Source organism: Nycticebus coucang, chromosome X, assembly GCF_027406575.1.
Source record: "Nycticebus coucang isolate mNycCou1 chromosome X, mNycCou1.pri, whole genome shotgun sequence".
Taxonomy (NCBI): domain Eukaryota; kingdom Metazoa; phylum Chordata; class Mammalia; order Primates; family Lorisidae; genus Nycticebus; species Nycticebus coucang.
Window position 1 is genome coordinate 927,104 of NC_069804.1, and position 25,852 is coordinate 952,955.

The 25,852-nt window shown below is 47.6% G+C and overlaps 1 protein-coding gene across 3 annotated transcripts in view; it reads right to left on the reverse strand.

Annotated features, from left to right (window-relative positions):
• Positions 1-2,769: 2,769 nt before the first annotated feature.
• The window catches only part of CRLF2 (cytokine receptor like factor 2), a 41,360-nt gene continuing 18,277 nt past the window's right edge, over positions 2,770-25,852 (reverse strand). For 2 of the 3 annotated variants that reach the window (XM_053580149.1, XM_053580150.1), the window contains 7 exons: positions 23,469-23,571; positions 21,078-21,241; positions 19,716-19,849; positions 12,891-13,053; positions 7,751-7,871; positions 5,034-5,118; positions 2,770-3,043 (listed from right to left, as the gene is read on the reverse strand). In XM_053580149.1, the coding sequence (XP_053436124.1) occupies positions 2,777-3,043; positions 5,034-5,118; positions 7,751-7,871; positions 12,891-13,053; positions 19,716-19,849; positions 21,078-21,241; positions 23,469-23,571 (1,037 nt within the window). In that variant the 3' untranslated portion in view covers positions 2,770-2,776. The remainder of the gene's footprint in view (positions 3,044-5,033; positions 5,119-7,750; positions 7,872-12,890; positions 13,054-19,715; positions 19,850-21,077; positions 21,242-23,468; positions 23,572-25,852) is intronic. The other variant, XM_053580151.1, reaches the window with a different exon arrangement.

Consider the following 25,852-nt stretch of genomic DNA (forward strand, 5'->3'; position numbering starts at 1 on the left):
AGTCCTACTCAAAGAACCAAGATCTCAACAAGCCAGAAACATCATCATTGTGTGCTTCGAGCCCTGGGGGAGAGAGGAAAACTATCACATAACACCCTCCACTATCTCCTGGGCATTAATAACCTACTTAATTCTCAAGATAGTTTTCACAGGAAATATTCCCCTTCTCTTTATTTTTATGACAAGGAAATAAAACACACAGGATGGGGGTGGGGGAAGCTGCAGGTAACCACACAGAGAGGCTAAAATTCAAATGTCCCTCAGACACAAAATAATGCTGTAAATAAGTATTTAGGAAGAAAAAAAGAACTGGATCTCCCAAAGAAAATGCTGAAATTCTTGCAAAGCAGGAGGGTCTATCCCCTTTTAGAACAAGAGCTGGTGTATGATCAGTATTTTAAAGCCCTACCTCTCAGTTAATGGGGAAAAGATGGAACTATCCTAAGGCAACATGTGGTTCCACAGTGGAAAACCTAAAAACACCCCCCGCCCCAAAAGATAGGAGACTGTTCATGGTTTTGTCTTGAGGACGAGGTTGGAACAAGTTGTCTCCCCTTAGCTACAGAAAAGGGAGTCGTGTTTTAAGTGGATTTCCTGGGAGGTGCCTCCCTGTATGTGGTTCTTTAATAATGAAAGGGTTTCTTTCTCTTGTAAGTTTGTGGAAAGGTTGTCTGGGCTAGGAAGGAAGGAAGGAAGGAAGGAAGGAAGGAAGGAAGGAAGGAAGGAAGGAAGGAAGGAAGGAAGGAAGGAAGGAAGGAAGGAAGGAAGGAAGGAAAGAAAGAAGGAAAGAAAGAAAGAAAGAAAGAGAAAGAAAAAGAAAGGAAGGAAGGAAGGAAGGAAGGAAGGAAGAAACAGAGAGAGGGAGGGAGGGAGGAAGGAAGGAAGGAAGGAAGGAAGGAAGAAAGAAGGAAGGAAGGAAGGAAGCAAGGGGGGAGGGAGGGGGAGAGAGAGAGACAAAAGGAAGGAAGGAGAAGGAAAGAAAGAAAGAAAGAGAGAGAGAGAAAGATGGAGAGAGGAAGAGAGAGAGGAAGACAGACAGGAAGGAATAGGGAAGGCAGGAAGTAAGGAGGGAGGGAAAGAGGAAGAAAGGAAGGAAGGAGAGAGAAGGAAGGAAGGGGAGAGAAAGAAAGAAAGTAAGAGAGAAAGACAGACCAAGACAGAGAGAGAAAGGTAGGCAGAAAGAGAGGGAGGAAGAGAAAGAGGAAGGAATGGGGAAGGCAGGAGGGAAGGAGGGAGGGTAAAGAAGAAAGGGAGGGAGGGAGGGAGGAAGGAAGGAAGAAAGGAAAGCAGGAAGGAAAGGAAGAAAGGAAAGACAGAGGGAGAGAGGGAAAAGGAAAAGAAGTAAGGAATGAAGGAAGAGGAGAAAGAGGAAATGAGGGATGGAAAGATGAAAGGAGAAAGGAAAGAGGATGGAAGGAAGAAAGGAGGGGAAAAGGGAGGGAGAGAAGGAGGGAAAGACCTCTTTCCCCTCCCAGCAGCACCACTCTGAGCTTGCGGAATCCATGAGCTCTGTAACAAAAGATCTGACGACGACTCATGGGTGGAAATCATGACAAGGGTGAGCTCGGTGGGGTGACATAAGGGAAGACATCTTCAGAGCATCCTGGCCACTGTCAATGGAAAACAACCCAAACTCCATAAAATAATTTAAAGAGGTATATTCTGAGCCAGATTTGAGGAGGACTGTGGCCCAGCAGAGATACATCCAAGAAGCTGTGAGCATGTGGTCTTGCCATGGCTGGGTCACAGGGCGGTTTTGTACATTTCAGGGAGACAGAAATTATAGGAAAAGTCATAAATCAGTACATGGAAGGTGAACATTGGTTTGGTCCAAAAAAATTGGGACATCTCAAAGTGGAGAATTCCAGGTTATATAGGTGGGTTTGAAGATGCTCAATCTGTGTCATTGGTTAAAGAAATGAGGCTTTGGTTCGGCGCCCATAACACAGTGGTTATGGCACCAGCCACATAAACCGAGGCTGTCAGGTTTGAACCCAGTCCGGGCCTGCTAAACAACAATGACAACTGCAACAAAAAATAGCTGGGTGTTGTGGTTGGCACATTCAGTCCCAGCTACTTGGGAGGCTGAGGCAATAGAATCACTTAAGCCCAGGAGTTTGAGGTTGCTGTGAGCTGTGATGCCACGACACTCTACCAAGGGTGACAAAGTGAAACGCTGTCTCAAAAAAAAAAAAAGAAAGAAAGAAAGAAAAACAGAAATGTGGCTTTGTCTACAGATCAGTGTTAAGAAAGTCTGCTAATTGATAACAAGTCACCAGACACATACCCAGACACAAGTGACCCATTAGGTAAAGGGAGCTGTGTCTTGCATTTTTCATGGTCTTCGCCTGTTGGTGAGTCACAGAGGACATTTCCAAGGGGATATGACAAGGCAGGTCTGACCTCCCCTCCCATGACAGCAACTTAGTATTAGGGTATTTGTGGGGTATCCCTGGCCAAGAGGGAGGCTGGGGACCTTAACAGTTTGCTTCACTTCACACAATGCTGCCTTAGAATGTACATGAAAGGTGACAGCAAATATGTCCTCAAACAATCACGTCCCACCTGCCCAAATTGACCACCAAGCCCTGGAATAGGGATGGTATGGTGTGGAAGTTGGCCTGAGGGGGGGGGTTCTTCAGTCACTGAGGACCCCAGACCCCAGTGTCACTGGTCCAAGTGTGCCCTTCCTGGTGGCCTGGGGCCCCAGGATATTCCCCTCAGTCCTTGAACAGCAACGAAAATCCTGACGTTGGTCTTGGAGGCTGTGCCGCCCTCATAACATCACATAGGAGTTGTCACTTGTCACGAATGTGAATCCCCCAAGGGAGACCACATTGCCACCTTTGGGCAGCTGGTGAGGGAACTGGAGAGAACCCCTAGAGGACTCCTCATCCCCCATCTTCAGGCACACAGGACCCATCGTCTTGGGTACATTGGCCACCTGGACCACCAGGGCATCCTCAGGGCCACAGTCCTGTTCCCCGCCACTCCCCATCTTATTTAGCTGGGCCACGTCCTGGGTGTCTTTGATCCACTCCTGCTGGGACAAAACATTCCTGCTCAAACCCAGTGGAGACATAGCCCAGTGAACCCATCTCAGATCCCCCAGAGAACTTTTCTGACAGCCAGGCAGCCTCCCGATGGTGGCGGAGAATGCCCCTCCCAACGTGTCAGAGGAACCCTCACATATGGAATCTCTAAACCCACATGAAGCTCCTATTTGGGGCATGACGCTCTTACAGAGAGGCTGTTTACCAAAGATTTCTCCTGAGCCCCCAAATAAGATTGGACTCACACCCCTCATTCCTCTGACATGGGAGTGAGTTTTCCCCCCTCTGCTACTGATTCCCTGTGGCAGTTTAAAAGTTTTAGGAGGAGAAATAGTATGCTTCTGGAACCATCCTGTGGACAGAAAGAACCTACAATCTTGCTTAAAGGCAGATTCTGACTCCATGGGGCAGAGTAGAAACTTTCAGAGTCTGCATGTTAGTAAACATCTAGGTGACCTTCTGATGCCACTCAGGAGGCTCCGCAGGGCTCCCTACCAGGGGCAAGCGTCCCTCCCTTCCCTTCCTCCCTGCTCACCTTCTCCTTGCCCCAAGTATTTAAAACTTCAGCTTTTCCTGAAAACTCCCCCCCTCTCCCTTGAAGAGGGACAATGGGCAGCCTCAGCTATTCCATCTTGAAATCAGGATAATTTTGAGCAGAAAGAGGCCTCTGACCTCCCTGCTTCTGCCTGAGTGCAGCACATGAATTTCTTTTGAAAAGGAAATTTGCACTAGGAAGGCTGTTATCTTCTCCCTTACACACTGGACACAACTCTTACCACCGGAGAGGTTTTGAGTCTGCATAACGAACCATAATAAAGGGCCCTATTTCCCTTATATTTTCCCCTGTCACCTTCCCCAAACTTCACCCATTCCTGGGGCCAAATACCACCCTTTGATAAAATGATATGTGAACTTGTGGGCCTAAACATCTGTTTGAGATTTCACTTCTTTTATGTGAGGGCCCCGATGTGAATATAAACTACATGTGAATCTTTTCTCCTGTTAATCTATCTTTTCTCAATTTAATTTGCAGGCCCCCATCACAGAATCTAAGAGGGTAGGAAACAAGGTTTTTTGTCTTTCTCCCTGGACACCCTTGAGAAGGGTTTTTTTCTAGATGTAATTAAATTAGGCATCCTAAAGTAAGATCTTCCTGGATTAGGGAGGACCTTAAACCCAAGGGCAGGTACCCTCCTGAGAGACAGCAGAGGAGACACCAACACAGAGGAGAAGCCACGTGGAGATGGAGGCAGAGACTGGAGTGATGTGGCCACAAGCCCAGGGACACCTGGTGCCCCCTGGAGCTGGGAGAGGCAGGAAGGGGCCTCCCCTGGGGCCTGTGGAGGGAGCGGCCCTGAGACACCTGCACCTCAGACCCCTGGGCTCCACGGCTGCGGGAGGGTGGATTCTTGTGGTTTAAGCCCCCCAGTTAGTGGTTCTGTCTTGGGGTAGGAAAGTCACACAGCTTAAATCTCATTGCACTGTAAAGTCTACACCTGGTGGGTTCCTGACGGTGGGCTCATGCCCCCTCCTCTCTGGGACCCCCACCTCCAACCCCAGCACACACTGAGGACTCTGTATACTTTCCACTACGTGAAGGAAAGAACAGCCATCCATGCTCTGAGACTGAAGCAGATGGTTTGTCTCAGCCCTGCAGAGACAGCGGGTTAAGAACACAAATTCCTGATGAGATGGGCGGGGATAAGCTGGCAACACCCTTGGGGTGGGGGCAAGGAGGGTTCCAAGCTCCCGGGCGGACTTAAGGCAAAGCTTCCTCCCAATGTGTTGAGACCCTTGTGGCTTCTCTCTCTGACCCAAAGACAAAACAGCAAAGCTTCTCCTTTCACATAAAACAGGAGGCCCCCGAGATCAAAAGAAGCAGTGGGGTAAAGTCTATTTCTCAAAATGCTTCCTTTGGGGGATTTGAGGGCCAGCCCGGTGTATCTGTTTAGTGGGGGATGCACAGGGCAGGGTGGTTACCTGAAAGTTTCCTTGATGCTGCTCAAAGAGTCCAGGGAAGGAGGCCTTCGGGTCTGGAATGCTGGGAATGAGCAGCTTCTTCACTCTGTTAGACACAAGGAGAGTACAGTCGGGCGGACTGGAGCCCCCAGGAGCCTCTGTGTGGTGCAGACCCCCTGGCAGGGACCAGGCTGATTGTGATGTTCCCTGTGGGCAGCAGCACCTGGTTAGCACAGTGGAGTGGACCTCGAGGCCTGTGTCCTCCCCCACATGCCCCAGGGAGGTGCCTCTGGGGTCTACATGAAGCCCCCGCCTCCGGGAGAATGGGGTTATAGGCACAGAGCCATGCCATCTGCTCGGTAATGACTTATAAATATTCAATTATAAGTCATAACTAAGAGGTGGTTACTTCAGCTTTGTGGATGTTACGGCTGAATTTTACCACTCTCCCCAAATCTATATATGGAAGGTCTAATTCCCCAGGACCTCAGAGGTGGCTACATTTGTAGACGGGTCTTTAAAGAGGGGAGTAGGGTACAATGGTGTCACTAGGATGAGCCCTGATCCTACAGCATTAGTGTCCTTATAAGGAGAGATTAGGACACAGACACACACAGAGAGATGACCCTGTGAGGACACAGGGAAAGACAGGCCAGATTATAGCATATGGTCCTCTCACCTTAGTCTGTAGTCATGTCGGTGAAGCTGGGACATCTGACAGCTGCCACGTGCTGAACTGTGCCCCTCCCAAATTCCCACAATGAAGCCTTGACCCCCAGGATCTCAGACTGTGGCTGTGTTTGGAGATGGGTCTTTGCAGAGGTGATTAAGGTAATATGAAGTCACCAGGGTGGGTCCTGACCCCCCAGAACTGATGTCCTCATAAGAAGAGATGGGGACACAGACGGGCACAGAGGGACAACTTTGTGAGGACACTGGGAGAAGACGGCGTCTGCATGCCAAGGAAAGAGGCCTCAGGAGGGACCAGCCTGGGACACCTTGATCTCAGATTTCCAGCCTCCAGGATGTATACGGTTTAAACCTCCCAGTCTGTTGATCTCCCATGTGGCCCCCTGAGCAGTCCTAAGGCTGATTTCACACCTCCTTGTGGACAGCGGTCCCTCCTTGGACACAGGACAAGCATTAGTGCCTCTGAGCATTACTCAGTTGTCCTCGGGGGTGATTTCAGCTCTGAATGAAAAACAACTGTCTAGTCCCTGATGTGCCCCTGTGCCTGGCCCGGCTGCCACCCCCATCTGGCTCCTTCCTTGTCACCCCACATCGGAAACATCCATTTGAGCTGCTTTAGGAAATCAATCTAGATCTGGAGGTAATTAAAAATGAAGCATTCCCATGCTGAATCAAACTAGGATGGACCACCTTTTACGTTGCCCACCAAGAGGCAGCTCAGACATCCCACGTGGCTGCCCTGCACAGGACATCTGTGATTCTCTCTGCATCCCGCTAGCATTGCTATAGAAACCTCACCCTGAAAAACTAAAGTGGTACCCACCACCTCCAGCATAGCACCTCCAAATATCAAATGCCCACGTATAAATAAGTTTCTTTTTTTTTTTTTTTTGAGACAGAGTCTCAAGCCGTGGCCCTGGGCAGAATGCCGTGGCATCGTAGCTCACAGCAACCTCAAACTCTTAGGCTTAAGAGATTCTCTTGCCTCAGCTTCCAAGTAGCTGGGACTACAGGTGTCTGGCACAACACCCAGCTATTTTTGTTGTTGTTGTTGTTGCAGCTGTCATTATTGTTTTAGCTGGTTCAGGCCGGGTTCGAACACACCAACCACGATATATGTGGCCGGTGCCCTATCCACTGAGCTATGGGTACTATCCTGTAAATAAGTTTCAATGAAGATGGAAGTCGAGGTGGTTAAATTATCATGTGGGAGATTCACAAAGAAAACTAGTAAGTATTGTAGTTGTCAAAGCCTCTCTTCCACCTCCAAGTATATATATATATTTATGTCTATAATTGGATTTATAAAGCTAAAAATCCAGGTGTAGATCTAATAAAGACAGTGTTAAATCTTTTGCTATTATTCTTGCTGACTGCACCATGTCACCTAGTTTAATGGGTCTTATTCAAAATTTAAAGGTCTTTTATGCACCTGTTACTCCAACTATGATAGAATGACCTGGCCCCACTGCGTCTTCCTTGGACACAAGACAGCCATCTATGGGAACTTAACGGAGGCATTAATATATTCTTTTTTTTTTTTTTGTAGAGATAGAGTCTCGCTTTATGGCCCTCGGTAGAGTGCCGTGGCCTCACACAGTTCACAGCAACCTCCAACTCCTGGGCTGAAGCGATTCTCTTGGCTCAGCCTCCCCAGTAGCTGGGACTACAGGCGCCCGCCACAACGCCCGGCTATTTTTTGGTTGCAGTTTGGCCGGGGCCGGGTTTGAACCCGCCACCCTCGGTATATGGGGCCGGCGCCCTACCGACTGAGCCACAGGCACCGCCCAATATATTCTATTATCTGCAGAAGAATCTCTTTCAGTGAATGCTCCAGAGAGCTCTGCAAATTTTGTGTTAGGTTTCTCAACTTTCTTGCAATGCGCCATTGGCAAAGTGGACATGTGTGGGAATCAAGGCTCAGAGAAATGACCACATCAGGCCACTCACTCTTTCCAACTCCACAGACTCCTCCCTTCCCCCCCCCCACCCCCGGAGCCAGAGCCCTCTCCCAACCAGAGTGAAGTGCTCACAGGACTTGCCCTTACCTCCTCAGCTTCCACAAAGATAGGAGGAGAAGCCACACTGTCAGCAGAGAGACCAGGCTACAAATTAATATAAATTTGGGGAATTTGGGTTCGACAGCCTGTTGCTCCTCTGGGCATGAATCTGAAACAAAATGAGATAATTGCCATTAAGTTTTCAGTGTGATATTACATCCACTCCATCTCACCCCCCCCCATTCTTTTCCTTCATGAATATTGATGTCAGTGAATTATGACGGCTATGAGACACATCCTGGAATGACAGAGGGTGTCTCGGGACTGAAACTCACCTCACATCCGGTCCCAGGGCATCAGTCTGGTTCAACACGCTGCCCCAGGGAGCCTGGGTTCACCACGGGTCTTTAGGGAAGATGGGGTTTGTTTTTGCCTATTGGAGGGTGTGTGCATTGGATTTCATGACCCCCAAAAGGTATGTTGAAGTTCTAATATCTGGAACCTTTAATGGAAATTTATTTGGAAACAGAGTCTCTGCAGGTATAATTAGTGAAGGATCTGAAGATGAGACTGTCCTGGGTCAGGGAGGGACCTAAACCCAGTGACAGGTGCCCTCCTAAGAGACAGCAGAGGAGACACAGACACAGGAGAAGCCACATGTAGACGGAGGCAGAGACTGGAGTGATGTGGCCACAAGCCCAGGGATGCCTGGAGCCCCCAGGAGCTGGGAGAGGCAGGAAGGAGGCTCCCCAAGGAACTGGATACAATTTTAATGGGTTGAATGGTGACCCCAAAATATATATGTCCATGTCCTATCACTGAGAACTTAGGAATAGAATGCAATCTGGCATAAGGTCTCTGCAGATATAATTAGTGAAGGATCCTGTGAGGAGACCATCCTAGATTAGGGAGGCAGAGACTGGAGTGATGTAGCCCCAAGCCCAGGGACGCCTGGAGCCCCCAGGAGCCGGGAGAGGCAGGAAGGAGCCTCCCCTGGGGCCTGTGGAGGGACCAGCCCTGAGACACCTGCAGCTTAGACTCCTGGGCCCCAGGACCACGAGAAGGTGAATTCAAATGGTTTCAAGTCACCTGCATGTTTGTACGTTATCACAGCAGCCCCAGAAAACCTACAGAATGGCTAGGAGAGATCCTAGGACCTGTATTCCTGAGTTCCTCGGGCCCAGTGCCAGCTAGGAATATTTCTTATCCAAAGTGAGAGATTCCTACACAGTCATTTTAGCCTTGAGCAGCCCCCATTCCTGGGAGGGAGGATGCCACGGCAGGCCCTGCCTGGGACTGACACCCACGCCCACCTTCCTTTAAACAAAGACTCTGAGGGTCGAGCCGCTGTGCTGCCCACCTGCAATAGGGGGCTTCCAAATGCCTCCCCCTGCTCAGAACGTCTGCTCAGAGCTTCAGGGCTCCCCAAGCAGCACCTGAGATCTCTCCAGCCCTGGGGGAGACAGGGGCAAGGCCCATGGGCACCACTACCCTGGTGTGGGTGGAGACTACTCTTTACTGCCTGCATTTTGGAAATGCCGGGTGTGTGTGTTTCATTGCTGTTCCTTTGCTGCATAAGGAACGGATAAAGAAGCATGTATGGCCCTGAGTTCAGGTACAGAGGGGAGAGGGCAGACTCAGGAGATAAGGGAACAGCAGGGCTGCCGTAGTAGCAATAATAACAACTGTAGCAAGAACTTAGCAACAGTAGCAAGAGCAATGTAGTAGCAATTATAGCAACAAATTTAACAATTGTAGTAAGAAAGATAACAATTGTAGCAAGAGCAGAGACAACTGTACGAATAGGGATAGCCACATAGGGGCAGCACGGTTCACTCACAGTCTCACCCAGTGGGCTCCTCCCACCCCGCTGGGCAGCTATTAGCACACCCAGCCTTCTGCAATGGCCATGCCTGGTCCCCTCCCCGCTGAAGTCCACTCGCTAATAACAACTATTATAATAGTGCTAATAGTTGTTAGCAGCGAGTGGACTTCAGCGGGGAGGGGACCAGGCATGGCCATTGCAGGAGGCTGGGTGTGATTTTTAACACTTTGACCCAGACGTAGGGAGAGGTGACAATGATCAGGGGCAGAGGAGGGAGGTCCCCAGAGTCCACTGCTGAGGGGCCATGCATGAGGGCCACCTGTCTCGGTGGCCTCTGCAGACCCACCAATTGTTTCGTGGCTCTTCCATGACAATACATAGCAGTGTTCTGTCCCCTCCCCCCAACACAAACCCGTCTGCCTTGCAGGGAGGGATCTAGGCACAGATAAGAGCCATTCTGCACTGTCTGTTTAGATTTTACATTATGTGACAAGTGAAAAAAAGATGGGGATTCCATTGTTTTCAGAAATTGCAAGTTACAAAGGAAAAAAAAAGTACATACACAAACCACTCATTGTCCTGGCACCCAGCTGGCAAGTTTGTCCCCTATTTTGTGTGTGTGTGTTTGTTGTTTTTATTGTTGTTGTTTTGTTTTTTATGGAGACAGAGTCTCACTTCGTCACCCTCAGTAGAGTGCTGTGGCATCTTTAGCTCACAGCAGGCTCAAAGTCTTGAGCTCAAGTTATGCTCTTGCCTCAGCCTCCTGAGTAGCTGGGAGTACAGTTGCTGGCCACCACACCTGGCTATATTTAGAGATGGGTCTCACTCTGGTTCAGGCTGGTCTCAAACTCTTTATTTTTTATTTTTTTTATTTTTTTTTGTAGAGACAGAGTCTCACTGTACTGCCCTCGCGTAGAGTGCCATGGCATCACACGGCTCACAGCAACCTCTAACTCTTGGGCTTACGCGATTCTCCTGCCTCAGTCTCCCGAGCAGCTGGGACTACAGGCGCCCGCCACAATGCCCAGCTATTTTTTTGTTGCAGTTTGCCCGGGGCTGGGTTTGAACCCGCCACCCTCGGCATATGGGGCCGGCGCCCTACTCACTGAGCCACAGGCGCCACCCCTGGTCTCAAACTCTTGAGCTTAAGGGATCCTCCCACCTCGGCCTCCCAGACTGCTGGGATTACAGACGTGAGCCCAGCCACGAATTTGATGTGAGACCCTGCAGGTGACAGCAGCTTCCTTAACGTTCGTAGCTAATGCTTCTTTTGCTGACCTGTCTCCCAGTAATGACAAGCCCCTCTCACCTTCTCTACAGGTGCCCTTTTTTTCCATCCGACTAATTTTTATTTTTACTATTACTCTGTTTTTGCAGACCAACTGAGGCATTCACGTGCAACATCTACTCTTGAGTACAAGTGTCCAGATGTTTGAAGGAACACGATAGGAGAGATATTTAAGAAGAAAAGACTCAGTGTAACAACTAATAATAGCAATAATCAAAATTTGGATGGATTTTAAACACGCTTAAAAATGATAATAATAGGGTGGCGCCTGTGGCTCAAAGGAGTAGGCCGCCAGCCCCCTAGGCCGGGAGGTGGTGGGTTCAAACCCAGCCCTGGCCAAAAGCTACAAAATAATAATAATAATAATAAAAGGAGGTTCAGATGCACTGCCTGTTCAGTTACAAGAAGGGCCCTACATTTGGAATCTCACCTTTGTTTACAAGATAACACCACAAAAGATTTACAGTGAATGAAAGGCAGCTCTGACAAGGTTGCCAAGAAATGGGGTCTCCTTCATTGATGATTTTGGGGAGCAGAGAATGTCTGTCTAGCCATTCATCTCTCTTTCATCTATTACCTATCTTTTACCTATTTATTTATTTATGTATGCATCCAACTTTCATATGCATCCACCTATCCATCTATCTGTCTGTCTATTCATCTCTAATCTTTGTAGCTATTTTTTTTTCAGATTAATAGATGCACACAAACGATTCAGTTGCATTGCTTGCCTTTATCTGTGTGTCTATTAATTTATCCATGCATCCATCTGTTAAATCTATCTATCCGTCTGTCTGTGTCTGTGTCTGTCTCTGGCCATCTGTCTCTCGTGTATCCGTCTCTCTCTCCATCCATCCATGATCTATCTTTGTATACATTTTTTCATCTATGCATTTATTTTCTTTATCTATTTATCTATCTATACATCTATCCACTTATCTGTCTATTCATCCATCATCTATCTTTATCTTTATGTATCTATCCACCCATTATATATATTAATAATATTATAATATATATTATATTATATATTATATTGGTACATGTGGCCAGTGCCCATAATGTATATAATGGGTGGATAGGTAAATAAAGATATATATATATAAATAATATATAATATATATTAATATATTATATATTATATAATATAATTATATATAATATATATTAATATATATATATTAATTTTTTTTGCAGTTTTTGGCCAGGGCCAGGTATTGAACCTTTGAATCCACCACCTCCAGTATATGGGGCTAGTGCCCTACTCCTTGAGCCACAGGTGCCACCCTCCATCCACTACCTTTATTTATCTCTGTACATCTCTCTACCCATCTGTTTCCATCACCCATCTATCATCTGTCTTTCTACAGCCTCTATTATGACTGTCTAGGATGGATCATCTGCATCTATATAAAGATATAGATATCAGTATAATAGCACCGACATTTTCAAAGATCTTTCAGAGATAAGCTATAAGGTACATCGTCCCTGAGACACACCAGTTTTGTCATCCCTGAGACACACAAGGTTTCCCATAAGTGGCATTATTAATATTGCTTCTGTGTTCACAGAAGTAAAACTGAAGTTGGCCCAATGAACTGGCATTATCACGGTTGCTTCTGGGTTCACAGAAGTAAAATTGAAGTTGGCCTAATGGGGAAGGCAGATGGGGAAGGAAGTAAAAAGTGGAAGTGTTTCCCAATTTTTTTTTTGAAACAGAGTCTCACTGTGTCACCCTGGGTAGAGTGCCGTGGCATCACAGCTCACAGCAACCTCCAACTCTTGCCTCAGCCTCCCAAGTTGCTGGGATGACAGGCGCCCGCCACAACAATGCCTGGCTACTTTTGTTATTGTTGTTGTTACTGTTGTCATTGTTGTTTAGCAGGCCCAGGCCAGGTTCAAACCTACAAGCCCTGGTGCATGTGGCCGGTGCCCTAACCCCTGAGCTATGGGCACCGAGCAAGTTTCCTGATTATTGATCTGTGGAGGAGGACTTAAGGCTGGTGTGTTCTCAGGTATGACCCCCTCTTCCCTGAAGGCAGGACGGCAGCCCGAGGCTGTGTGACAAGCCTTACCCCTCCGCTGGCCTCCCTGCCAGAAGGTCACCTCCGACCAGTCGCTGGGGTAGGTGCTGGGGCCATAGCTGAGTTCATCTGTCTTCACTCTGGCCCGCAAGTAGTAGCATTTCTCAGCGTCCAAGCCTCGCACTGTGACATGACAGGTCTTTTCCTCCTTGGACTGGGAAAGCACAGTTGGGAGCCCAAAGGGGCACACACACACCAGTTACTGATTTCACCCACACTTCTCACCCAAATTTGACACTCAAATTTCCAACCCATCTGCAAAACATCCTCCCTCCACCCCAGTCTTTATTCCAACAACAAATGACACAGACCCAGCAGGTGCTTTCCTCCAAAAGGAGGAGGAAAAACCCTTTTGTAACAAACACTATTACAGATGCCTTTGAAGGATGCACTGGTGACAAGAACCTCCTTAAAAAAATGAATCATTTTCTTTATGATTATAGAGTAACACAGGCTTACCTTTGAAACTTTAGGAAACAGAAACATGCAAAGCAAAGGCAATAGAAAAAAACATAAAAACCTACTTTGTTTTAGCGCCAAGGTATAAGCCCCATGAACAGATGGGGCTGGGTTTCGCTCCTGCCAGGGCACTCAAACAACGCAACGTTTTATCCCAGAGTTTCCACCTTGTCCCCAGATATTCTTTATTCTTTCAGATACCTCTAAGGGCTCTTAACAATTTTAACTTTTTTTTTTTAGAGACAGAGTCTCACTTTGTCGTCCTCAGTAGAGTGCAGTGGTATCACAGCTCACAGTGACCTCCAGCTCTTGGGCTTAGGCAGTTATCTTGCCTCAGCTTCCCAAGTAGCTGGGACTACAGGCACCCGCCACAATGCCCAGCTAAGCTCTTAGCCATTTTATTGCATGAATGTTCTTTAATTTATTTAATGATCTTCCTATGTTAGGGAATATAGGTGGTCCCCAACATCTTGTGTTTATTTTAGATAATGTCTCAATAGACGTCCATGTGTATAAAACCTCCTATACACTTTTCTTCTAAAAAAAAAAAAAGAGAGAGAGAGAATAAGTCAAAAATGAGATGACTAAAAAGCTCTTACAGGGCGGCATCTGTGGTTCAGTGAGTAGAGCGCCAGCCCCATATGCCAAGGGTGGCATGTTCAAACCCAGCCCCAGCAAAACTGCAACAACAAAAAGAAATAGCCGGGTGTTGTGGCGGGCGCCTGTAGTCCCAGCTGCTTGGGAGGCTGAAGCGAGAGAATAGTGTAAACCCAAGATTTAGAGGTTGCTGTGAGCCATGTGACGTCATGGCACTCTACGGAGGGCAGTACAGTGAGACTCTGTCTCTACAAAAAAATAAAATAACAAAAAATAAAAAGCTCTTACAGTTTCTTCATGGTCAGCATCATGGAGCCATATCTTGTTTTATTATTTGCATTTTTTGTTTGTTTGTTTGTTTGTTTTTGAGACAGAGTCTCACTATGTCACCCTGGGTACAGTGCCATGGCGTCACAGCTCACAGCAACCTCAAACTCTTGGGCTTAAGCGATTCTCTTGCCTCAGGCTCCCAAGTTGCTGGGACTACAGGCACCTGCCACAATCCCTGGCATTATTTTGTTTCAGTTGTCATTGTTGTTTAGCTGGCCTGCACAGGCTGGGTTCGAACCTGCCAGCCTTGGTGCACATGGCCGGCGCCATAACCACTGTGCTACGGGCACCAAGCCATTATTTGCACATTATTTAGGTAAAAATCCATTCTCTCCCATCTTTTGAAATATATCAGAATGTCCCTTTGAAATATGTCAAAATGTATCAAATATGTTAAATATGTCCCAGTAATACGTCCCTTTTCACCCCATTCTGATGGGTTCCTCCAGCTCCTGCTTCTTACAGCTCCATCAAAGCGGCATTTATTTTATCTTTCCATTCATCCTCGCTGCTATATTTTATCACACAACCCTTTCTACGTTGTAGGGAGAGTCACATCCGTGATGCTGCAGCCCTCAAACCCTCTCCAGCCCTCACCCTGTAAGGCACTGATTATGCAAAATATCCTCTTTCCTGTCTCCTTATCTTCCTGGAATCCACGCCCTGTTTTCCAGCTCAAATAACAGCACAAATCAGTCCACTATGCACATTCTTCTGGCTGGAACCTGGTGGTCATCTGCCCTAAATTCCTAGAGGCTCCAATGACTTCCCCCAGCTGTGCAAAGGACGTACTCCAGGAAAATTGTTTGTGTCTCCGACAGTACCATGTATAAAACTGTAAGTGAGAAAGTGCAAACACAAGAGAGGAAGGGAAAATGAGATGTCTTCTTCTGGTTGTCTTGCCAGCTCACGTCCAAACACCCTCATTTCAATATTCCAAGCCCCACCGCTCTCTCACGTACAAGGAAAAAAATGCCGGTGAAAGACCCAAGTGGGGTTGCGTGACCCCAAAGCACTCTGTAATGTCAGAGAGACACCAGCCCACACGTGAATAATTGTTATGAGTTAACTTGTAACCCCTCAAAAAGATACGCTCAAGTCCTCCTCTGTGACCCCTGCAAACGGGGCTTTATTTGAAGATGAGTTCTTCCCAGATGGGATCAAGTTAAGATGAAGTCATTACTCTGGGTGCTAACCCAATAGGACTGGAAACCTTATAAAAAAAAGGAGGTTACAGAGCAGCACCTGTGGCTCGAGGAGTAGGGTGCCGGCTCCATACACTGGAGGTGGCGGGTTCAAACCTAGCCCCAGCCAAAAACTGCAAAAAAAAAAAAAAAAAAAAGAGGAGGTTACAGCTGGGCACAGTCGCTCAGGTCTATAATCCCAGCACTCTATGAAACTGACACAGGTAGATCCCTTGAGCTCAGGAGTTCAAGACCAGACCGAGCAAGAGCAAGACCACATCTCTACTAAAAATACAAAAACAAGCCGGCCGTGGTGGCAGGTGCCTATAGTCCCAGCTACTTGGGAGGCAGAGGCAGGAGAATCACTTGAGCCCAGGAGTTGGAGGTTGCTGTGAGCTGTGATGCCATAGCACTCTACCAAGGGCGACAGCTTGAGGCTCTGTCTCAAAAAAATAAATAAAAATAAAATAAGTAAATAAGATGACAAGGTGGGTTTTCCAGGGCTCCTTCCGTGTATCAGCAGCAGGCACATCCTGGGGGAGCTTGGAAGTGGGCAGCAAAATCAGAGGGAATGGGACAGAAGCAGAAACCAGATGGTTTGACAAAGTCCATCCCACCCCCGGGAGCTCACCTCTCTGAGCACCTGTCCTGCCTGCCTTCCGAGTCATGCTGAAGTCTCTGCAGGAGGGAGTCCATACACCACAGATCTCAACATGCACTTCCTCCAGATCCACGGGGCAGTGGCCTTTGCAAGCTGAGGCATCGGGTCCACCAGTCTTCTCACACAGAAGCAAATCTCCGCCAACCACCCCAGGGAAATCAGCCTTTCTTCTGCGCGCTGGGCTGTCCTGTCCACAGCACTCACCATACCCTGCCCGTTGCAACCCATTCTTGTCGGTGTGTCTCCTACGGAAGGTATGCTCTGTGGGGACAGTGGCTCCCGTCTGCTTGTCAACCAGCCACCTTCAGCCTCTGCAGACTGGTGTGCCCTGGACAGCAGCACGTGTAGCTCCTTTGCCGGGTCTCGAGAGGCAGAGTGCTTTGGGGTCATGCCGTGTTAGATGCTTCACGTGTAGCACTTTTTGTCAGCATCGTTATCTGAGCCGCCAGGGCTCCCTGCACACCTGTGCTCACAGAACCGTGGGCATTCACGTAGTTGAGCATTCACGTAGCCAGACAACCCAGCTGGTGCTAGGCCTTAAACATCAGCAGAGCCGCTCCAGGCAGACTGGAGTCTTTCTCAGGCCCCTCCAGGGATGGTTGCTTTGCTAAAAATGTCCCTAATTTTGGGTGGTGGTACGTGTTCTTCTTACGAGATCCAGGCCTACAATGTGGGGAACTTAATCCCTCATTTACAGCGTAGCCCTTTAATTATCAGGTGACAGCCACCAGCCCCTGGGTTGTTCAGATCTGTATAATTTTACTTTTTTCCCTTGATGGCACTTACAAACTCATAACCAGAAATTGTTTCCATGTCTCTAAACTGGAGAGTGGGGTTCCTGTTGCAGCCCGTAGCTACCCAATGGGGACGGGGGTGTGATGGTGAATTTGGGGGGTCTGCCTGGCTTGTTCAGCCAAACACCAGTCTAGATGTCCTCGGGAAAGTATTTTGCAAATGTGATTAACCGTGACAGTTGATTAACTCTGTCCAGTGGCTGAGCCTCACTACATCACCTGAAGGTCTCAGAGAAGAAGGGATTTGGCCTCAAGACGGAAGCAGAAACCCTGCCTCAGGGCTCGGCACCTGTAGCTCAGCAGCAGTTAGGGTGTCAGCCACATACACCAGAGCTGCCAGGTTCGAACCCAGCCCGGGCCTGCCAAGCAATAACGACAACTGCAATAAAAAATAGCCGGGCGTTGTGGTGGGTGCCTGTAGTCCCAGCTACGTGGGAGGCTGAGGCAAGAGAATTGCTTAAGCCCAAGACCTTGCAGTTGCTGTGAGCTGTGACTCCACGGCACTCTACCCAGGGTGACATAGTGAGACTCTGCCTCAGTTTCTGACTAGCCAGATGTCATCATCACACAAGCTAATCCCTGAAAACGAATCTCAATCTCTCTGCGTACGCAGATGTAGAATATATGGATAAAGATATGAAATATGGATCTATATATAAAGATAGAACACATGTATCATAGGTACCTCACAATATAAATCTGTTTCTATATACACAAACCTAAGGATGGACATATACAGATATGTGCAGATGGGTGCAGATATGCTATTAGGGCAGGTGTTTGGGGCGTATTAGATGTCTGTATCCCTTTATTTCTCTCTATATATATTTTATATTAATATATTTATCATTATAGATATAATTACCTATATTGATGTAGAATACATAGGTACCTATAATGTTCATATAAATAAACTAAAACTTCCATAGGTGACCACCTCCCTACCCTGACCTCCTCGTTACGTTCACCTAATTTTCTTTTTCTTTCTTTTCTTTTTTTTTTTTTGAGACAGAGCCTCAAGCTGTCACCCCCTGTAGAGTGCTATGGCATCACAGCTCACAGCAACCTCCAACTCCTGGGCTCAAGCGATTCTCCTGCCTCTGCCTCCCAAGTAGCTGGGACTACAGGTGCCCATCACAATGCCCGGCTATTTTTCTTTCTTTTTTTTTTGCAGTTTTTGGCCGGGGCTGGGTTTGAACCTGCCACCTCCAGCATATGGGGCTGGCACCCTACTCCTTTGAACCACAGGCACCGTCCTGCCTGGCTATTTTTTTTTTTTTTTTGGTTGCAGCTGTCATTGTTGTTTGGCGGGCCCAGGCTGGATTCAAACCCACCAGATCAGGTGTATGTGGCTGGCGCCTCGGCCACTTGAGCCACAGGCACCGAGCCGATGTTCACCTAGTTTTCACAGAGCAGACGTCACCATCTGTACGAGTCAGCACCCCAGGCCTGGTTCCTATGCTGACAACTCTGTATGTTGACCAGTTTGCTACAGTTCCTCAGGTAGTTAACTTACAGAGGTTCTACCGTATTATTTAATTTCAGAATATCACGGCATACAAATATTTTTGTTCCATGAATTGCTTTTGTACAGTTTGAGTCAAAATTATAAATGTGGAAGTTTTTCTTTCTTTTTTTTTTTAATTTCAGCTTAATGTGAGGGTACAAACAATTAGGTTACAGCGCTGTTTCTCAGGTAAACTGCAAGCTGTTGTTGAGCCCTCCACCCAGGACATGTCCCAAGCACCCTATACTGAGCCCCTGTAGGTGAAGACTTACCAAGCGTCCCTCCTCCTCCCCCACTTCTTCAATTTAATTATGTCTTTCTCCCGTGTGGGCGTGTAGCTGTTCATCTACTGGTTTCGTATCAGTATTGAGGACATTGGATACTTGCATTTCATTTTTTTTTTTTTTTTTTTTGCAGTTTTTGTCCGGGGCTGGGTTTGAACCTGCCACCTCCAGCATCTGGAGCCAGCGCCCTATTCCTTTGAGCCACAGGTGCCGCCCTTGCATTTACATTTCTGTGGTCCTTTACTAAGGAGAATGTTCCCCAACTCCAATCCAGGTAAATACAAAAGTTGCAAAGTCTCCGTCTTTCTTTCTGGCTGAATAGTATTCTATGATATACACATACCACAATTTATTCCTCCTCAGAGAGCTAAACACACACTTGCCATTGGATCCCGCAATCCCATTACTAGGTATCTACCCAGAAGGAAAAAAAAAAATCATTGTACCACAAGGACATTTGCACCCAAATGCTCATAGCAGCTCAGTTCACAATTGCAAAGATGTGGAAATTATCCAAGTGCCCAACATCCCATGGGTGGAGCGTGGAAGATTTTAAGTGGTGCACCTGCAGCCAGCAGCCCCATCATGGCCACAGGGGAGTGTTGTCATGGGTGTCAACTGTCAGTGACCACAACCTGGGCTATGTGGCACATGACCGTATATGTGTGTGTGTGTCGCTAGAAAGACAGATGAGAGAGAGAGAGGGAAGGTGGGAGAGACTGAGAGAGAATGAAAAGATAGAAATGTGAACAGGGAGAGAGAATTGCACAGACACGGCTCCATCACCTGCTGTTTCCACTGCTCCAGACGACCCTCACAGATGCAGAGAGAAGCTAAAACATCCCAGCTGAACTAGGCATCACTCAAGAGGAACTGTCAGCAGCCAGGAAGGTGGCGGAAAGGCAGGGCGGAGGAGAAGGCCTGCTGGGAAGTGCCAGCCCCACCACTCAATCTCAGGGATGCTTTTCCACTGTGGCCCCGGGCTGGTCACCCAACTCACCTGCCAGGTGGTGTCAAAGGTACTCCTGTGCTGGACCTCGTACAAAAAGTCACCGTAGGACAAGTTGGAACACGTCACGGTGACCTGCTCCTTGCACCACAGGAAGCGCAGGCCTCTCGGGGAGCTGGGCTTCACTGGGCAGGAGAAACAGGAGAATGATCAGTGGCTGGTGAAGACCGTCCTGCCGCCTCCCCACACCAGGCGGCGGGTCTGTTCAGACCTGCTTTCTTCCGGCCGTTTCCACACTTCCTTTTTCACCTTGTGGGACTTGGGCTTGGAGGAGCCTTTCTCCTTTTAGAGTGCAACCCTTCACTAGAGCTACAAGTACCTACAGGTGTATCCTGCAAGGAACGCTCTGAAAATCACCTGTGTATCTCCCATGGAATGAATTGTGTCCCTCTGTAAAAAGGTGTGTTAAAATTCGAACTCCCCAGGACGGCAGAATGTGGCTGCATTTAAAAGTAGGATCATGGGTGGTGCCTAGAGCTCAGTGGGTGGGGCGCAGGCCACATATACCGAGTGGTGGGTTCAAACCCAGCTCAGACCAGCTAAAACAACAATGACAACTGCAACAAAGCAACAGCCAGGTGTTCTGGTGGGCGCCTGTAGTTCCAGCTGCTTGGGAGGCTGAGGCAATAGAATCACTTAAGCCCAAGAGTTTGAGGTTGCTGTGAGCTGTAATGCCACGGCACTCTACTGAGGGTGACATAGTGAGACACTCTCAAAAATAAATAAATAAATAAAAATAAAAATAGAAAAATTAGCTGCATATGGTGGAAGGTGCCTGTAGTCCCAGCTATTTGGGAGACTAAGGCAGGAGGACTGCTTGAACTCAGGAGTTTGACACTGGAGTGGGCTAGGCTGAGGCCATGGCATTTTTGTATGGGTGACAAAGTGAGACTCTGTCTCTAAAAAAGAGAGGAGAGGAAGGGCTGGGGAAAGGAGAAGAAAAAAAGAGAAAAGAAAAAAGAAAGGAACAGAATTCCTTTCCTTTCCAGAATGGAATCCCAGAATTCCAGAATAAAGAATCAGTATTTTGGAGAGAGGGTTTCACCACATTTGCACGCAGTTGAATCCCTCCAAGATCGAGGGACAAAACTCCCAGGGGGGAATAAACCCCAGTGGGACGGTTTCTCTCTCCCTCCATGGGTGGGGGCAGCAGCTCCAGGCCGTTCTGACTCACAACCTTAAAGCACAGCCCCACTGTGCTCACCTGCCCCCACTCAGGGCAGATTCCTCCCTGAGCTGTGTTATGTGTAAGGTGGAACTTTCTAGAAGGCAGGGCTCCTCCCAACTGGGGCCAGGAAGGGGGCAGTGCAGGTTACAGCAAAGGAGGCCACAGGCTCACGTCTCAGTACTTACGGTAATCAGTGATCCACCGACTTTCGGTGAGAACAGGCTGCAGCCCGTTCCTGATGGAAAAATACAGAATTCCGTCATCGTTCGTGTCCAGGAGGCAGCCGACCGTGTGGCTGTGTTGAAGAATATACCTGGTGCATTGGTCATATTCTCCCTCACTGCTGAATCTGGGAGTTGGAAAACGACCACTTAGCCAAGGGCGGCTTCCACAACAGCATCTCAGCAAACCTAATGGCAGCTCCCTCCCACCACGTCCTTATAGCAGACTCACACAGGCAGAGACGTGCCCTCACAGAGAAGCATCTCTTCTCACAACTGTTAAATGCCATGAATTTCTCCTGGAGTGGGTTGTAAAGTGGCCTCCCCAAAGGCAAAAGACCAGGCCTCAAAATCCAAAAGGTGGGCACGGGACTTTATCTGGAAATAGGGTCTGTGGCAGATTAAGTTAAGGACATATGGATAAGACCATCCTGGATTAGGAAGGGCCCTAAACCCAGTGACAGGTGTCCTGCTAAGAGACAGCAGAGGAGACACAGACACAGAGGAGAAGCCATGTGGAGAGGGAGGCAGAGATTGGAGTGATGTGGCCACAAGCCCAGGGAAGCCGCCCAGGAGCTGGATGGAGCAGGAAGGAGCCTCCCTGGGGCCTGTGGAGGGAGCGCAGCCCTGAGACCCCTGCACTTCAGACTCTTGGGCTCCAGGGCTGGGAGAATAGATACCTGTTGATCTAAGCTGTTTTGTTTTTGGTACTTTGGAATGCCAACCAGGCAAATTAGTAAGGGATCGTTTGACTGGCAAAGTAAACCAATTAGGGGACCCCTAATTGGGGGACAGGGCATGAGGGGCTTTAACAAGGACATGCCAAGATCAGACCTCTCTCCCCTGTGGCCTTCCTTACAATCTCAGAAGCAGCTCAGGTTCTGGCCTGGCACGAGCCTGTGTTTCCTCCCTCACATCCTAGCGGGGGACGGTGCCAAGATTTGCCCCCTTTGCAGAAGACAAAAACCAAGACTTGGAAAAAACTCAAATGACTTATCTGTTCTGAGCACCTGGAAAATACAGCAGTTTTTCTTTTTTTCTGTGAATCTTATTTTTCACCTAAATGCATGAAAAATTTTCCCTGTACTGTGGTCTTTCCCGTTTATCTCCTGAGTTATCAAAATCGAGGCCCAACCACATATGACACACCTCCTGTTTACAAACTTCAGACTAATTTCATTGGAAAAACCCTCACTCCCGCTTTCATTTGGGTATAAGAGGCAAATAAAACCACACCAGACGCATGGTTGGAAGGTGGCCCCTGGTGACGTGGCGTAAAAATTTTAGAGCGTGATTCTTTCTTCCTTTTTTTTTTTTTTTTCCAGATAATATGAGAATACATTCAATTAGGTTACATTGTTTGCATTTCTTAGGAGAAGTTCAAGTTGTAGTTGAATCCTTCATGCAGGAAGTGTGCTGTGTACCACAACATTATACCTGTTAGGTAGCAAGTTACAGAACCCCTGTGCGCCCCTCCCTGCTTCTTAAATTTACTTGTATTTTTCTCTCATCTGGGGGTGTAGTTGTTCCATCGACTACTTTCAAATTAGTATTGAATATATGGGATCCTGGTTTTCCATTCTTTTTTTTTTTTTTTGGTGGAGACAGCGTCTCATTTTATTGCCCTCAGTAGAGTGCCATGGCGGCACACAGCTCACAGCAACCTCCAACTCTTGGGCTTAGGCAATTCTCTTGCCTCAGTCTCCCAAGTAGCTGGGACCACCCACCACAACACGTGGCTATTTTTTTGTTGTTGCAGTTGGGCCGGGACCAGGTTTAAACCCGCCACCCTCAGCATATGGGGCCGGCGCCCTACCTACTAAGCCACAGGCGCCGCCCCTGGTGTTTCAATAACCTGTTATTTACAATAACAGATTTACAGGGGGTAGAGGTTTCCTGCCATGTTGCAGAGGGCCCAACAGAGATTTACAAGAGGTGGAGGTATAATTTGGGGCTATTTCCTGCCATGATGGAAAGAACCCAGGGGCAACAAGGCTGTTTGCCAATATCCTTGTAAGAACCTAGGTGATTTTGGGTGGTACCTGTGGCTCAAGGAATAAGGCGCCAGCCCCATATACTGGAGGTGGCGGGTTCAAACCCGGCCCTGGCCAGAAACTGCAAAAATAAAAAGAACCTAGGTAACTTTGAGGGTGACTTAGTCATCACATGGGGTTGAGAAGGTTTAGGGACAACTGTGGTTGTGACTGTGGTTTGGGTGAGGTCTGAGAACTACACAGAACACAGTCATTCAGGCTCTCCACACCTTCACTTCTGGCTCTCCCACCCCCAACGTCTCTCAGAAGGAGAACTCTCTCAGCACCAGGGGCAAGGCTCTAGGTCCCCAAGGCCACTTACGTGTAGAGGAAAGTGAGGTTTGTCCCCGAGTATTCACTTGCGTTCCAGGTAACCTGCACCATTTCAAAATTGAAGTAGATGATTTGAAGCTGCAACTTTTCTCCTGGGCACAGAGGGACACATGAGTATGTTTTGAGGCATCACTAAAGGGAATTTGAGATTTAGAAAGGGAAGTCAGTGTTCTTGTCATCAGAAAGTTAGAGGGAAAGTGACAAAGAAAAACCAAGATTTTTGCAAATGCATTAGTTGTGGAATGTATCAAGATGGTTTAGAAAACTTTGTTTCCCCGAGAAGTAAGTCAACTGTACATTAACAGTGGCTTTTCTTTTTGGGTTTGCCAAAGATAATGGTGATGAGCGAGTGAAATGCACAGGAGTGCCCACTGCGTATCCTGGGATGTTTGCTTGTGTGGTCACGTAACAAAGCGCTGTGCACTGTCCCCATCGGCCTACCTTACCATTTTTCTGAGAATACCACGTTTGCAACTGGAAGGACAGCTAACGGAGAAAGGAAACCTGTCTTTGCTTCAGAATATAGACTTGAATAGCTTTGATTTTTCCCAGAGGTCTGAGCATGTTGGTTAGTGAAAGGGTATGCCCTAGGATTGACTAAATAAGTCATGATATTTCAGATAGTGGGAGCCAAGTCTGTCATTTTCAGAGAAGGGAGTTACAAATTGGGGAATATGGAAGGTCAGAATGAATGCAGATAGATAAATGAATGAATGGATGGATGGATGATTAGATAGGTAAATGGATGGATGGATGGATGGATGGATGGATGGATGGATGATTAGATAGGTAAATAGATGGATGGATAGGTGAATGGATGGATTAGTGGATGAATAATAGGTGAACAAACAGATGGAATGGATGAATGGATGCATAGATGGATGATTAGATAGGTGAATGGATGGATGGATGGATGGATGGATGGATGGATGGATGGATAGATAGATAGATGGATGGATAGATGGATGATTAGATAGGTGAATGGATGGATGGATGGATGGATGGATGGATGGATGGATGGATGGATGATTAGATAGGTGAATGGATGAATGGATGGATGGATAGATGGATGATTAGATAGGTGAATGGATGGATGGATGGATGGATGGATGGATGGATAGATGGATGATTAGATAGGTAAATAGATGGATGGGTAGGTGAATGAATGGATTAGTGGATGAATAATAGGTGAACAGACAGGTGGGATAGATGGATGGGTGGATGGATGGACAAATGGATGGATCAATAGATTAATGGATGGATGGATGAACAGATGAATGGAGATGGACAGATGGATGAATTGATAAATAAATGGGCAGATGACTGGATGGATAGATGGACCCATGGATTGAGTTTGAAGTTGCTTGAGTTATGATGATCCCACTGCACTTGGGCCTGAGCTACAGACCAAGATACTGTCTCAAAAAACGAACAAACAAACAAACAACACACACACACACACAAAGACGCCAGGGAAAGGGAATCCTATTCAATAAATGGTGCTGGGAAAACTGGATAGCCATGTGCAGAGGAAAGAAACAGGACCCCATCTCTTACCACTCACAAAAACTAACTCACGATTGGGTGGCACCCATAGCTCAGTGGCCAGGGCGTCGGCCACATACAAGGAATTCTTCCCGGGTCAGCTAAAAAGCAATAACAACAACAACAACAAATAGCTGGGCATTGTGGCAGGTGCCTGTAGTCCCAGCTACTTGGGAGGCTGAGGCAAGAGAATCACTTAAGCCCAAGAGTTTGAGGTTGCTGTGAGCTGTGATGCCACGGCACTCTACCCAGGCAATAGCTTGAGACTCTAGCTCAAAAAAAAAAAAAAAAATTAAGATAGATCAAAGATGGCACCCGTACTCAGTGGATAGGGCACTGGTCACATACACTGAGGGTGGCGGGTTCGAACCCAGCCCAGACCTGCTAAACAACAATGACAACTGCAACCAAAAAATAGCCAGGTGTGGCAGGCACCTGTAGCCCCAGCTACTTGGGAGGCTGAGGCAAAAGAATTGCTTAAGCCTGAGAGTTTGAGGTTGCTGTGAACTGTAATGTCATGGCACTCTACCCAGGGCGAGAGCTTGAGACTCTGTCTCAAAAAAAAAAAAAAAAGATAGATCAAAGATTAAATGTAAGGCATGAAACCACAAAAGTTCTAGAACAAAACATGGGAAAGTCTCTTGCAGACACCCCAGTAGTGAGCAGATGCACATCTGGGGGCCCTAGTTCTCTTTGCTCAGCTTTTGCAGGAAGGTCTCAGGGCTGGGTGTCTTAGCTGCGGGATCTTTATAGGGTCACACCGTACCTCCTGGTCCAGGATTATTTGTGCTCTCTCACTGTGGCTCCTCAGTGGTTTAAATTCAACCC